This window comes from Zosterops lateralis (assembly GCF_965231275.1).
Source record: "Zosterops lateralis genome assembly, chromosome: 2".
In the NCBI taxonomy this organism is placed as follows: domain Eukaryota; kingdom Metazoa; phylum Chordata; class Aves; order Passeriformes; family Zosteropidae; genus Zosterops; species Zosterops lateralis.
Window position 1 is genome coordinate 111,593,909 of NC_139763.1, and position 15,900 is coordinate 111,609,808.

At 38.0% G+C, this 15,900-nt stretch overlaps 1 protein-coding gene across 6 annotated transcripts in view; it reads right to left on the minus strand.

Annotated features, from left to right (window-relative positions):
- The window catches only part of ROBO2 (roundabout guidance receptor 2), a 445,348-nt gene that overhangs the window by 118,315 nt on the left and 311,133 nt on the right, over positions 1-15,900 (minus strand). For all 6 annotated transcript variants that reach the window (XM_083855698.1, XM_083855697.1, XM_083855695.1 and 3 more), the window contains one exon: positions 2,297-2,424. In XM_083855698.1, coding sequence (XP_083711824.1) covers positions 2,297-2,424 — 128 coding nt within the window. The remainder of the gene's footprint in view (positions 1-2,296; positions 2,425-15,900) is intronic.

The window sequence follows — 15,900 nt, forward strand, 5'->3', positions numbered from 1 at the left end:
CAAATTCAGGTAATGGAGCTTGCAAGGGCCTTCTTAGCTCTCAATCTTTCCATGACTCTGTCCCCATTCCATTTAACTGTGTCTATTCTGCTGCCGTTCTCATCCATCGTCTACTGGAACACTTTTTGACTTCCAGTATTATGGGCACAATTCTTTTTCTGCAGAAAGATGAGGTGATAAGCATCTTTCCAAGAGAGAAGATGGAGTTTGCTGTTTGCTGCTGTTGTTTGTGACAGTGTAATGCAACTTTCCTGGCTGCATCCCCATCCCCCCATCCTCTGGTTTAAGAAGATGGAGCTGTGAATGAGGGAACTGAGGATTACATGGTTGTTGTCAGGTGTGCAGATGGAGCTACATGACACCTGCAAGGTCCAAGACACGCTCAAGGTAAATTTTGAAATGCTAAGTGGTTTTGCTCCTTTACATGACATAGTAAAACCAGTGTCAGACAGCACTGTTAATTAAGAATTCAGAATTAAGGCTTTCTCTAATTAAGAAGTCCACTGTTCATCATCACTTTAAAGTCTATGGGAGATTTCCCTGACCTTTGTTTTCACAAAATTCAGAGTAATAGCTTTCTCCAATGAATTTCTTGGTTTTTAATTTTCTGTCATATCCTGAACATGTAGTATATTTCTAATATCATGGCTTCCTTTGTATTGAATAAACATTATGTATTTGACTGTAAATGACAAACCCGGGGGAAAAATACACAAGATAATGAAAACATGCTTTTATGGGGGGAACATTGATTAAATTACACATTTCCTTGAGGTTTTTTTTTTCCCTTTAATTTCATTAGGTTCAATCTTTGATAATTTCAAAGAATTTTTTTCTGACTTCTAGCTATTGTTTACATTACAAGTCAGGGTAGCAAATCCAAAAGGCTTGCTCCAGTAATATACACAGTGGACACAGTTCTAGGAGTGTTTAAAGGCCAGGGAATTGGTAACCAGAATTACTGGACATTGTGATCCTGCCTGTGACAAAAAAGGAACAGAGTGAGACTGTTTCTGGGAGTTGGCTGTGGTGACTAATTTTCCTGTATTGCATAAGGGAAGAGCAATCTCTTACACACCTGTTTCTTCAGCTTAAAACGGGAAGAGCCATATTGTCACTTGCAGTCCAAAGTGAACACTGAGATAATATTTTAACAGATAACCACAACACTCTCTTTTCTTTGTTACATACTAACATCTCTCCCCCTACAAAGCCACTCCTTGGCTTTTTTTTTTTTTTTTTTTTTTTTTTTTTTTTTTTTTTTTTTCCTTTGAATTCAGCAAATTAAACTGAACTGTGTCCATGCATTAAATGGATGGAAATGGAAGCTGGCCTCTTGGGTCAGTTGACCCCAGTTCTAATAAAGCAATCCATTGAGACTTTGAACATTTGATTTAATGTGTATGAAAAGAGGAGGACAGATAAAGCTAAAAATGTTTTTATTAACCTTTCACAGCTCTACTGAAAACTGTCAGCATGCACCACTAAACTGTGAAATAGTGTCTGCATGATATCCATTGTGCCAAATTGCTGCTTATCTTTTGGAATGAAGTAATAACTATTATATTCTATTTACTCAAATAGAAATATTAGCTTACAAACTTTTTCTTTCCCCATAATCTTTAGGACGTCTCTATCTACTGTCACAAAAGATATTTTGTCAACTCATTATTCCACTAGCCTTAAAACCTCCTTACCAAATCAAAGAGCAGCACATAAACAGTGAATGGATACTAGAGAACCACAAATATTTTAGGAGAGAAAAATTAGTCTTTACCTTGTAATACTCACAAAATTTAATTAGGATTTTCTCTTTCCTTTGGCTACAGTTTATTTTTTGGATAAAGGGTAGTGGTAGAGAGCTTAATTATGGCAGAGCTAATCCCATAATAATACTATCTGTATTATGTTTGTGATTAATAAGTACAGTTACTCTACTCCTTATACTTCTTAGAGAAAGAAACGTGACTAATAGCCTGAACTGATGGCTCACATATTAATGTTTATGCCCACGGTTATGTCGTGCTTGCTTATGCATACATGCATCTGCTCTTCAATAAAAACACACTGGGACAGGACTTTTAACTGCAGGAGGATCCTATCCCACTGAAATCAATTAAAATTTCACATGAGATATCAACAGGACCAGGACTCCACCTGCGCTGTAAACCAGTGTGGCGGCCACCACTGTAAAGGGAGCGTGGAGCCCAAACAATGGCTGGGAAGGAGGTGGCCCATCCCATCAGGAAGCAATGATCCCTGTGGGACACAGCCCTGTCCCCCTGAGAGCACTCACCTCGCACGGTGAGCGTGGCAGAGGCTTCCACCTTCCCCACGCGGTTCTCAGCGATGCAGGTATAGGTGCCCTCGTCCGTGCTCGTGGCTTTCTTAATGCGCAGCGTGTAGTCGTCCTTGATGTCATACCTGTGTCACAGCAGAAGAATGAAAACTCTTTTTGTGGGCAGCAAAAATGGACAAAGAAACTATCACCTGGAAAACGCCAAGTCTGAATCTATCTTGGAGCCAACTTTGGAAGATAAAGTGTTATCCAGCATTAGATAATTCCATGAAGCATTAATCTCTGTGACATTTTTATTGCACTCTGCATTAGTTAGAAACTTTACATAAAATTAGTATTGCTATGTTCAGTATTAGGGCTTTATTAATAATATAATTCACTTTGTCCTTGATCTAGAGCAATAAGATAAAATTAAGGTATCAGACATCAGTTATCAATACATGACAGCTCAGGTTTATCATACCTTTAACTGAGTGAGCTACACGTTTTACCTTTTGCTGATTTCAAAATTTCCTTTTATATAGAGTTTTCCCCTGCAGCAGCAATCCCTTAGGGAATGGTGAGCATGCTTGCAGGATCCCATACTACCCAATTGCAAACAATAAAAAATATATTCAAGCTCTGGAAGGTGACATTTATTGAAGAGGGACATTAAAGCAGATTTATCAATTTCACAGAGATACAACAAAACGATTCAATAAGGGTGGACAATTACATTTTCTCTTTCTTAAAAGAAATTAGAAACAGGTCAATTGTGCTTTGTCCATTTCTTTGTTTCTACTGTTAAAATAATTCTAAAACTATGAGAATGTGTAAAACTTAATTAATACAACATAGTCCAACACATAGTGAAGATTTATTCTTAAGGCATTTAGATTGATTATACCCAGAAAAATATTTTCAGTTAAATTGTTATTATCCTCAGAAGGCATGGTTAAAAAAGTATTTTAGGCTCTGATCCAAAGCTCATTAAAGTCAATGGGAGACTTCATGTTGTGTAAAATGTCTTTGGTTCCCAAATCAGGAAAACCCTGCTTATCAGCATAGATATGTAATCCTTTAAATATTATTTTGTTAAATTATTTTCAACAACATTTCTTCTCAATATAATACATTAAGTCACCTTGAACCTAGACTTGGCTTCAGATTCACATGTATTAGTGACATAGGAACAAGAAACTAAGGACAGATCTAGACTTCAGGAGGTGTCAGTACTATTTCTCACTGTATACACAGTCATGACATAATTTTAGAAGGACTCATTTACATTCTTTCTGTTATGCACTAAAGGCCTTATAGACTTGTACAGGAAACACATTGAAATCACATGGAAGAGCACCCTTAAGTGTTTGGATGAATAAGGATGCAATGCAACAAATCAGAGGAATGTTGTCAGGCTCTATGAGCATTTTTTGATCCTTTGGGAATGTGAAATGTAACTTTTATTTTTTGTGTACATGTTGCACATTGCTATTCCTTCAGTATAGATTTGTAGAGGGAGCACCATGTGCTAACAGACTTCACAGCATCTTAACTCAAAGATCCCATATGGTGAAACATTTACATTTCTGTTAGGTCTAACTAAAGCTCACAACATCAATTAGAGCATTCCTAGCAATTCCAAGAACAAAGAGCAGTGAAGACATCTTTTTACACTCACCACAACACAACTTCTTTCCATATTCAGTGGGTCCATTCTATCAATTAGCAAGAAATGATGTAATAAAGATGAATTTGAGGCTAATCATTCTGTTAGAGTTAGCATAAACACATATAATACCTATTTCCTTAGGAGTTACACTTAATTGTATGTATATGCAGTACCTCAGATTTAACTGATTAATAAGAGATATGTCAAGGGGAAGAATAAGTGAGTAGATGCCATGGCAAACTTTAGAAACTTGTAGGGATAATTTTTTTGCCAGCACAGTGCCATTGGTAGTGGTGAGGGGACAGGTAGTTATGGTGTTAGAGACCCTAATATGCCCTTTCTGGAGAGCTACACATCTATTACAACTCCATTCAACAGCCACATGCAGCTAAAGACCATTTCTTCTAGACTGCTCACAAATTATGTCATTTTGCACGCTGTGCTGCATTAGTCAACGGCAAATAAAAATCACTGTTTTCATAAGACAGAAAAGGCAAATTGTCCCCCTTAAAAATCTCAAGAATATGACAACATTATCCCACAATGATGGAGCAGTTATTTGTCTTTGGTGATTACAGAGTTGCAGACAAGAGCAAATGCTTATTTTCTTGACATGAGGCCAGCTCTGGAAGACTGAAAATATAAATTTGTATTCAGCTCCTGTGTGATGAAAAAACTAAGTTAAGTTGTAATATAAATACAAATTGGACATCAGAATCAGAGCTATAAAGCTGGGCAACAATTAGCCACCTATGTAATTGATTTTTTTTTTTTTTAATTCATACAACAGATAACATCCTAATGCTGCCGAGAACAAAACAGGCAGGCAGCAGGAGTGTATATCTGAGAGAGGAGCTGCCTGAAGTGGGATGCAGGCAGGCTGGGACAGGGAGCTCCAGCGTGCTGTGGGCTGCAGCTGACTCACTCCGCTTCCTGTCACGGATGTGCTGGTGCCGGCATGCCAGCCAGCTGCCTCCCAGGCTCTGGCAGCCTTTATCCCTGCACCTGCCAATCATGCACACTGTGCCAAGGCTGCTGGGCTGAGGAGCCAGCTGCATGGCATGCCAGGACGCAGGGTGCTGGTGGTGGTGGGCACAGCCACCAGCTCCCACTTGGGCCACCAAACGGAGGGTGGCGTAAACATGTCACTGTCATGGTCCGGTTAACAATTAATTCAAGGAGAGGTTCAGCTCTCCCAGCCTGCTTCTCCAACAGGCCAGGCTTTTGGAGCACCCTAACAGAACGTGCCATCCAACAATTAGATTCATACATGGATGGGCCCGTGGGGCGTTAGAACCATCTGCTGTCCTGCAGTACTGATATGCTGCCCGTCAGTCATCTGTTCCACCCTCACTGTCCCCAGAAGTCACCACAGTTCAGTGAAGAGCTTTGGCAGATGAAGCAGACAGGAAGGAGAAAGGAGGAAAACTGGTTTTTAGCCTGACCTACAGCAGCACAGACAAAATAACAAGGAATCAAGACTGAACATCTTTTGAATTTCTCAATCATCCACCTGCTCAGCCTTGAACAGTGCCTTGTCTCCTCTCTGTCCTGGAGCCTCAAATCCCCATAGCATGATCTTTTCACCTCATTTTCTGTGGAAGTTCACTCTCATCTGGATTAGTGCTTCTGAACACTTGGGAATGAAGATCAGGGTCCTCTCTGCTAACAGCAATCACAGAGAGCATTTATCAGGTTCCTGGACTGACAATGGAATGCCAGAAAACCAGGGTGCAGTGGTTAAACTGCTCCTTAATGTTGCCAGTACACGAAGAAGGCTGTGTCTTCAAAATATGTGCAGTGTCAAGAAATAACTTGTGACACATTGCCCAAATATTGCTGACTCCTAGCCAATTAATGCAGCATTGAACTAAAACCACAGGGCGTCAGACATCAGTTTCACATGTTTATGGCCATCTAATTGATTTTAAGTATTTCTTTTCGTTAAACATTCGGAGGTGCTTAACCTTTTGGTTCAGCTTAGACTTCAGCCATCAGACTGAGCTGGGAGAGATCTTTTAAACAGCCAGTCAGTCTGTGCCAGATATAAACCAGCCACTTTTGGGCACCACGTTACATAATTTCTGTTCCACAAGTAATAGAGCAGGTCTGCCTTTAATTAAGCATAAAGGAAGGGGTTGGCAGGGGACTGGCAAAGAAAAAAGAAAGGGAGAAACAAGAGGCACATGAGAAAACACTGCTGGTAAGGAAATTCTAATAGGAATTGGGTGATTTTGAGTGAAATCTGGCAGTCTCTGGCACATATGAATGCATTCATTGTTGCTAGTTCTGATTAATGACAGTTGTACAATAGTGTGCTGACAGTCACTGCCATACAGACACAATTTTTTTTTTGATATGAAACACTGCTGAAAATGCAACCCAATCAGATTTGGCCCCTGAACAACATGTGCTATCATCACTGTACTGTGAATTGAGATTGATTGGTAACCAGCTGTGACAAAGTGGGAAAAAGAGCCTTGTCTTTTTCAAGAAAAGAAAAGAAGAAAAAATAAAAAACTGAATTGTGTCAAAACCATTACCATCTGCTCAGCCAAATAGCAAATAAAACAAAACACATTAACTGTTTTTAAGTATCACAAATTAATGTACTGAGGTTGGATTCATGTGTTAACTTAAGCATCTAAGAATAAACTTAAATTGAACTGGTTTTCTCACAGTTGGAATTTCTTTCCCCACATTTGAAAATGTATTTGTTCATACTCAGCCATCAATCTTCCTCATGATTATCAAATAAAAAATAAAGAGAGAAAAAATTACTGAAGTTAGAGATATTTAACAATAATTTTTGGGGTTTTTTGCATTTGATATAAATCTTCCACGGTGTTTTGCAGAACCCCTAGTTTCCATCTTTTCAAAAATGTGCATGCAGCTATACATAAAAAAATGCACCGCTTTTGTTTTTAACATGCATAGATAGCAAAAATGCATCTGCAGCTGGAGTCATTACATTCCTAAATATCCAAGCAGGCCTAACTGGTAATACATCCATACTTGCTTTAGCAGTGCATTTTAAACTCCACAGAATGCATTGCTGAACTCAACAAATTCAACTGAAGAAGTCTTATTTCTTGCTAATGGGATATTTCAAGAGGAAAAAGACACATCTAAGCTGTTAAAGACTGATGCCACTAGCCTCAAAAAAATTTGCAATAATCTACACCAGGTATATATCTTCATCTAAAACATTCTTTAAAAATATTAAATAATAAATTAGAATTTTTGTTTGTACACATTGTAGGCTTGCTTTTTTTTTTTTTAAGAGATGGCACAAAAATTACTTTGCCCCATTTTCTTTTGCCTCTTTGCCAGACTATTTTGCAGAACATGCACAAAGCTTCAAGATTGCTCACAACATCAATGATTAGGGAGCCCAAACAGAGAGATGCTACTGGCCAAAACCAGGGTAAACAGGAGGCAGTTAAGGAGGCTTAAGCTTCTGTCTCCACTTCTGTTTTTGTGGTGCTGGCACTTCAGCTCCCAGCATAGTGCCACAGCTTTTCACTGGCTCCTGCAATCCCTGTGCCAGATGGAGGGAGCCAGAGGGAAGCTGCAGTGAGATGGGAAGTGTGAGCTGCTACCTGCTTCAGGCTTGTGTGATCCAGCAGCAGAAGGGAGAGCCTCCATGCCCACTGGCAATGCATATCTGACACAAGCTGAGGTTTTTTCACTTCCATCCCATGCACTGGTAAGTGGAAGAAGAAAGAAGCCCAAACCTATAGGGTAACAGCTTTCTGGGGGAAAGATATAGGAGTGTCAGGTTTTCTTTCTCTAGCAAAACCTAGAGACAGTTATGGATATATTTGTGTGCACTGATCTCAAATTACTCTGTTGTGCCCCTGAAATCAAAAGCTGCTTTTTGCTGGGTGGCTCTAGGACACTGTTTACAGCCATGAAACACTGAGCTAGCAGGGAGCTATCTCCAAGGTGCTGACAGGATGGCTACTCCTCACATCTACATGTCCAGATACCCATTTATTTTTTGATTCAGCCACTCATGCCAGAGAAAGATAGAAGACAATGTTATATCACTTCAGATTTCTTTGTGTGATTGCATATTTTATATCTGTCATATAAAAGGGCCTCTATATTCCATGTTTCCTTATTCTATACAACAAACCAGGAAAAGAGCTGTGTGACACAAGCCATTTATTCACTATTATGATTTTTCTTCAATTCTGTTGACACAGGTTCTGCTTTAGTCCAAAACCTCTTATGAGTTGTGATCAGCAGATTATTTCTATCTGTTAAACACTCTCAATTGCATTAATATAAAACAAACCCACACTGCACCGTGTTTTAAAGCAAGGCATTCAATAAAATGGTCTGAGTCTCATAAAATATACGTACAGCTGTTACAGTTACTGGGCCAACATGGGGAAACCATACCTGTGTCCAAGGATATACTGTTTTCCAAATTACCTGGAAGCATTACACTCCACAGCACCACTCTTACATGCAAACAGAGAGGTGTGACTACACATAAAAATGTGTAGTCTCTTACAAAATCAGGAGCCATGTGCTCAGAAGAGAAACAAGACAGAAAATTCAGACTGACTTTTGAATCTCTCTGAAATAATTTGGAAACAAACAGCAGTTAGGAACAAAACATATATCTGGGAATCAATGACTCGGTAAATCCTATCTAAACTTAAGCAGGTTCCATCTTTTACTTTGACATCTCTGTTTGGACATGGAAATGTACTCATAAAGAATTACCATATGATAATTACCCTAAATGGGCTTCTGATTTGATTTGAGTTCCAGATAGAGCTCCACATTCCAGAAGCTGGAGCGTTGGTGGGAGTATGATCTAAGAGACCTTGTAATCACTTGGCATGGAGAGCTATCCTCCCATCACCAGGAGCAGTCCTTTTCCTCACAGATGAGACACATTTGTCAGGCACTTGGGGAGATTTATATTATTAATGCCTATGTCATAAAGTCATCCCTCAGAAAAGCACCCTTGATGCTCAGAGTTACCTGTTTTCGTCCATTTCAGCTTTTGAAAAACTGAAATATTACTGCAAGGACTGGAACATCCACCCACTAAACTTGGCCTGATGCATTTTCTTAACACCAGCACACAGATCATGAGTAGTTTGAAATAAACATAATTTGTGTTTACCTGTTTATTGTTATCTGCCTAAAGCACATGAAAGATGACTATAAACTTGTCAGAGAAATGAAATATTTCCTAATCTGTATTTTGCATCAGTAACCAACCTTGAAGTGGTAATTAAAGATGAAGTCATGTTAATGTTGTAATGAAAGTGCCTTCAATACTGTAGTTGAGCCAGAAGTCATATTCTTAAAAAGTACATTTTGCTAGTTAAGCAGTTATCAACATGGAACTTACTGAGAGGAACTTGAAGTAGTTTTTAGGCTGAAAAACTTTAGCATTAAAGTGTTTTCACTGAAAGTGTAAGTTAATTTTTTTTTAACTCAGATGACAAGTTTTGTATCCCATGAAGAGATGGAATGTGTTAAAGGAGAAGAAATCCCTGCAGGCCAGACATTCCAGTAGCATCAATGGTGAGAGTTCTTACTCCCACTTGAATATAACTAACAGCTTCCTCCTCCCTGTTTTCCTGAGGCTTTTGTGGAAAAAAATGCATAGTTAACAATACTTTTTAATTCTATGATTTTAACGGTTAATAAACTGATAATAGAAAGAAGGCTACCTTAATATTCTAAAATTTGTAACTACAGTATACAAACCATGTGATTACTAAGCTTTTACTTAGTACACTTTGCTTTTTTTGATACTAAAGAAATATTTCAACACTAGTAGGAGTATTTTGAATGAAATTCTACATTAAATTTCACTGTGTACCCTTCCTGCAAGACTATTTTTTTACTGCAGCCTTCTGTGAGTGGAAATTTCAGATAAAAATTCAGAGGCTACTACAACTGGCATTACATTTTGTTCCTGAACTCTTCTAGTGACTTCATTAATTCTCTGAAATATAACAATTTTAGGCTACAGAATTAGAATGGATAAGAAGAAATAATAATATTCTCCTGTGACAATACTGTTTCTAGTGCACTGTCAGTGATCACTTCATAGATCACCAACAGTTCACACAGCACAAAGAGAAAACATGCAGGCAGGAGTGGTAGTTGACACAATTCCTTTATGGTTGCTGTCCATGGAGTTGTAAAGCTATTTTTCCAACCTTGACCCTTATGTAAGCAACTGGGGAGTATTTCCATGAATCTGCAAACAGACTGGCTGAAACAATAGCTCTTCTTCAGCTCTGTGGTGAGAACTGACACTTAACATGAAGCCAATTTAAATGTCAACGTCATTAACTGTTTCTCTGCTGATCAGTCTAGCAGAGCCACACATCTACCACTTTTGCTCACAGCATTTAATATTTCAGACAAATGGAATGGCAGGCAACTCCTGGGTTAGACTATAAACCTCTGGGGGAACTGTGGGACAATGCAATTATAGGACTTTATTCAATGTCAAGTTTTGAGGGATTTAAAACGTAAAAAATGCTCTACACATTCACTTGGGCATGTACTCCTCATATGACTGTAAGGAACATGTTTCCACTTGCAGAGCAGGAAGGGATCTGTGACAGGGAAAATAGCAATCAGAGAAAAGGGATACTCAACCAAAAGTACTACAGGAGGGGGCACCTCACCATCACTGGGGTCGATCATCTTGATGCTATATACCCAAAAATTAACCAACCCCTGCATCCATTTTACCTCTCATCACCTCTCTGTCTCCAAATGGTATCTCTGATTTTACAGAAGCTTCCTCAAATGGTTCAATACAACAGCAGAAAAGACCCTTATTCTGCACTTGGCTGAGACCTGCCAGTGTTCACCCACAGACTCTGCAAGTCACAGAGCAGCTCTCTCTGTGCCAGACATCTACAACAACATCCTCTGCAAACCTCCTCTTCTGCCTCCAGATGTATGTAAGGATACAAAAAAACCCCCATATTAAACCGCTGTCTTTCACTGTCTCTTTTTGACAAGCTATTAAGAACATCCAATCTTCTCCCCTCTGCTCCTCATAAAGGGACTAATCTCTCCTTAATGCTTTAGCTTAAGGAAAAGAAAGATGGGCATGCAAATCATACAGGATCTAACCAGAGATGACAAATAGTACATGTGATATGGCTAATATGAAAAACATCCTTTTCCCCGACCCTTTACTTAAAACAGTTAATTGTTATTAATTGCAATAGAAATTTGGTGATGTAACCAAAGATGATATTCATTACACTCCTAAAACACACTCTTTAATTAATTTTCAATACACATTAGACTGCATTTTGTTACAATCTGAACAGATATTAACTTGAACAAAGCACACAGCGCTGCAGTGTTATTAACTCATATTTCATTGAAAGGTCATCCTCCCCTTGGTTGTATCTAGAGGGGGCTGGAGTTAAATACCTCAATATCCTATCCACAGAATATAAATGGAATTATGGAGCGCCACTGTTTATTCTTAAAAATTACTGTCTCTCTTGCTTATAGAGCCTCATCTTGTGGTCATGATGTGGTGGGTATGTGCAAGGTGCCCACCAAGGCTCTCATGAGAGAGCAACAGCTCTGCAGACATCAAGGTCAGTGAAGAAGGAGGGCAGGAGGAACTCCAGGCACGGGAGGAAACTCCTCTCTCTGAGGAGAGAGCAGTGGCAGAGATAAGGTGTCTTTGACCATAAACCCCTAAACCCCTTTCCCTGTGAGGAAGAAGGTGGGTGACAGTTTTATTTCCCATTATCCTATTGTGATTAGATTGATAATAAAATAAACTTATTTTTTAGCAGGTTGAGTCTATTTTGCCCATGACACTAACTGATAAGTGATCTCTCCCCATTCTTATAATTACCTATGAGCTTTTCATTATATTTTCTGCCCCCTACCCAGCTGGGGAGGGAATAACAGAAAGGCTTTGGGGGACACTTGACATCCAGCCAGGGTGAACCCATCACAGTGCAGAAATACAAATGCAAAACTTCTCAGGCTATCAGGCTCTTTCTGGATCTCCTCTTAAAAAATCCAGCTTTTCTTAGTTCACTAGGTTTGCTGTCAGTTCTGTTTAAATCCATTTCAATGATTGGCATCTGGAAGACAGTAAGATTTTTTTTAAATGCCATGCTATACTCCTAGTTTTGGGCTCACAAGAAGCCATGGAGGAAAGCAGTGAAATTATAGGTGTGCCTTTTCATTAAGCTCCATCAGAAGCATGGCAGACAGCATTTCTGCTCAGACTATGCATATGCATAAAAAAAACCTGGCCAGTTTTAAAAACATAGCAAAACTAACACCTACACAGGCTTGTGCTGTTGCAGCTAACACACATCTTAGACTACAACACTAACTCTGTGCTTTAAGAATGCTTATTCCCAAAAACCTTTTAATGAATGTTGCTATTCTCCAGCCAGTAAGAAATCTTACTGTGCTGCTTATGATTTTCACTGCTCAGTTTCACTTAATAACCTGCAATCTCTCAACACTTAAGCAATGTACCTTGTGTAAACTACACACCACTTTCCTTCCGAAGCATCACTCCTGGTTTTTCTGCCCACACTCCCATTGCGTGGGTGGCACATAAAACAAATACCTCTTCCTGCTGGTGCAGTTACCACTTTTCATCTCTAGTACAATATCCATCTAATCAGACAGAGCCTGTAAATGCAACTTAAAAGAGCAGGTTATAATTTCATTAAAGATGTATTTACTGAACTAAAACAGCTGTTCTGGGCTGGAAGGCAAAAAAAGGCCTGTGTGATTGCTACTCAGTCATTTTTAAGGCAACTGAAAAATACATTTGCTGAGCTAACCTCACTCTCCCGAAGAGCTTGCACTGCTAACTTCTTCTGTATAAAAGGTTTAAACAGTTATTATAGTGTGTCATAAATTTTGACTTGTAATTGAAAATCTCTTCACTTCCTAAAAAAAAAAAAAAAAAAAAAAGTACTTATTACTTGCTGTATAATTACAGACCATGCAGCTGCTCTCCTCAGCTTCGCTAGAAAATTTGAAGACATGAAACACTGTACAAACCTTATTCAAATGTTATTAAATTGCTAGTCATAGATCTGCCATTCTCATACTGTAGGCTCTCAAATAATGTCATTTTCTTCCTGTTACCAGGGCTAAAATGTAGATGAATGAAAAGCTGATCCAGGCCGTATTGAGTTCCCTACCACACAGGAGACCATCAGCTCCTTGGAAGGGAAGTGTAATCTCTATTTCTGTTAAGCAGACATCAGAGGGAAAGATACCTGAACATGTGTCTGGGAAAAAAAATTCAATGCCTAAGGACGGATTTTATTTAATTTTCAGTAGGTCTTAATCATTATGCATGGCCACAATTATCCGAGTCACTTTGACACAATCTTTGTGCCACTTCCTTATGCCACTTATAATGAGAAAAAAATCTATTCATGGACTAGTGAACCTCATATTGCAGCCAAAGGCACAGGACTGCTGACCCCACAACATCCTGTTCACCTCCAGTAGTTTGACATGAGTCATACTTGATTAACTATTCCCCACCCTTTGTGTACTGGGGAGGCTGTGGTGTGAGGCTGAATTTTAAGAGCAATTAAAATAAAATGTACACCATTTGCCTCTGCCTTTGATTCACAATGCATTTCTGTCTTGGGTCACTGATTTGAAGTGGACAGCTTCTGGAAAAAGGCTTTACATACCTCAGATTTCAAAATGGATTTTGATTCTCCCTGTTGGTGCAGTATCAACAATTGGATCAACAAGATATTAATTTGCTGGGACCAATTTAGGCTCTAACAAGAATTTTAAGCACTGAGGAATATAAAAAATTCTTTATCACAGTGGTGCAAAAGAATTATGAAAACAGTTATCATGCATTACTCATACTACTGTTTTCACCTGGTATTTATAATTTTTTTAATTCCTGCCCAACAAACACAGAGGAGCTCCATGACAAATATCAGTCTGAAATCTCAAGTCAGGTCAACAGGACTTTGGATGAGTAACTTCCTTTGACCAATGTTTCCCACGCATTTAAAAAACTGCTACTCAAAGAGCCACTTTAAGGTTTTACATTCAAACTACAGACTATTACACTTGGTTTAGATCATCAGTTCAAAACAACTGAAATTGGAATGAAGTTTTGCACTGTCAGAATAAACTGTCTGTTCTCAGATTTGAAGCGTGGTCATTTATATACTCCTGGGCAGTTACACAGACAATTTGACAAATAGCCAAATTATTTCAAATTATTTTTTTATATAGAGTCATGTTTTCAAACGTAATAATTTCTTTAGAACTTGGGGTTTTTTTCTTCCTCATTTCAACCAATTGTAACTGGAAATGCTTACAGTCCATAAGGGACCTTTATAATTAGGACTTTAACAGCCTGAAATTATTTTCCAATTCCTACTCAATGCACTAATCGGTGCAGCAACACTGCTCACACTTGTCAACAGAAATCACTGCTTTTACTTTTCTCTTTGCTTTCACATGGGTTTACTTAAAATAAAACAAGGTAAAGGTGGAAAAATAGACAAAGATTTCTGAAAGACCATGGATCCACTATCACTGATTCTGGCATTCACCAGGAGCAAATTACAGAAAAAAAATGCATACAAAAATTCAGTTCGTCCCTCTTCCCTGTCAGTGAACTAGACAATTTAAAAAGCTGAATGAACAACAGACACATTGAAAATTTGTTGAAACAGGTACCTACTATATTTGTCGTGCAATGCAGGGACGAAGCCAAAATGAAATTATTGAAAAAAAACGAAAACAGACAGACGTGCAAAGAACATTGTTAGCTGTAGAAACAGGAAATTTATATTGAAAATTATAAGACAAATTGCTCAGAGATCTGCTCAGAAGTATGCATGCATGCAGGAAGAATAACAAAGGGAAGTCCTTGAGGGTTTTATATTTCATTATAGATGTTAAAACACTTAAAATACAGGAGCTCAGAAGCTGAAAGATAATTTGTCTTTTACCTAAAAAAAAAAAAATCCCTCAATTTCAACAAGGAGGAATCATATTGACATTCTTTCCTAATTTATAAAATTTTGATATAATAATTTTCTCACCCATCCATTTATTTCGACTACACCTGGGCAAATTTCTTTGCTGGTATTAAAAAAAATCTAGAAAAAAATCAATAGTTTTTGTTTTAGAGGTTCAAAGCTTATCTTCCTTGATTAAGCATCATGGAAATGTCCACTTCTTGGACAGTGAAGATCTGCTCACATATTGTGCTACACCAATAAAAAATTTATAGAATAGAAAGCATACGATGCTAATTATCACAGGCATTTGCTTCCAAAGTGCCGATGTTGGAGAAAAAGAAGGGATATGGTCACTAAAAATATCTAATGGAAATGCAATCTAACCAAAGACACTGTGGGCTCATCATCTGTTACTTCTGCTTATGAGACGTAGAAGCAGACATGATTTAAAACAACAGTAATGCAAAAAAGCAAGAATAAATCACAGAAACACAATGCATATGTGGACTGCTCTACAATACATAGTTAAAGAGGAAGCAAAGAGAAAAATCCGTCTTGACACGCAAAAGTCTTCTCTTGAAAATAATATTTTATGTATTACATTCATACACGCGTAACTATAACAAGCGAAACAGCTATGTCACTTTTTAAGTTTGTTTTAATTGCAAGAAAATTATTTATTTTTAAAGTACATATATATGTATATATACACACACACATATGTATCCAACTTACATAGAATTTCTTTTTCTAGATTATGTATTTTCCTATTAGTGTATTCAACTGATGGAAAATATCAGCTATGGTAAGGGAAAAAAAAAAAAAAAAAAAAAAAAAAAAAAAAAAAAAAAAAAAAAAAAAGGCCCTATTCATGTCTACTGCTAAAATTAAAACTGTGCAAAAATAAATCAGGACTAATAGTGCCAAAGGGACTTGTT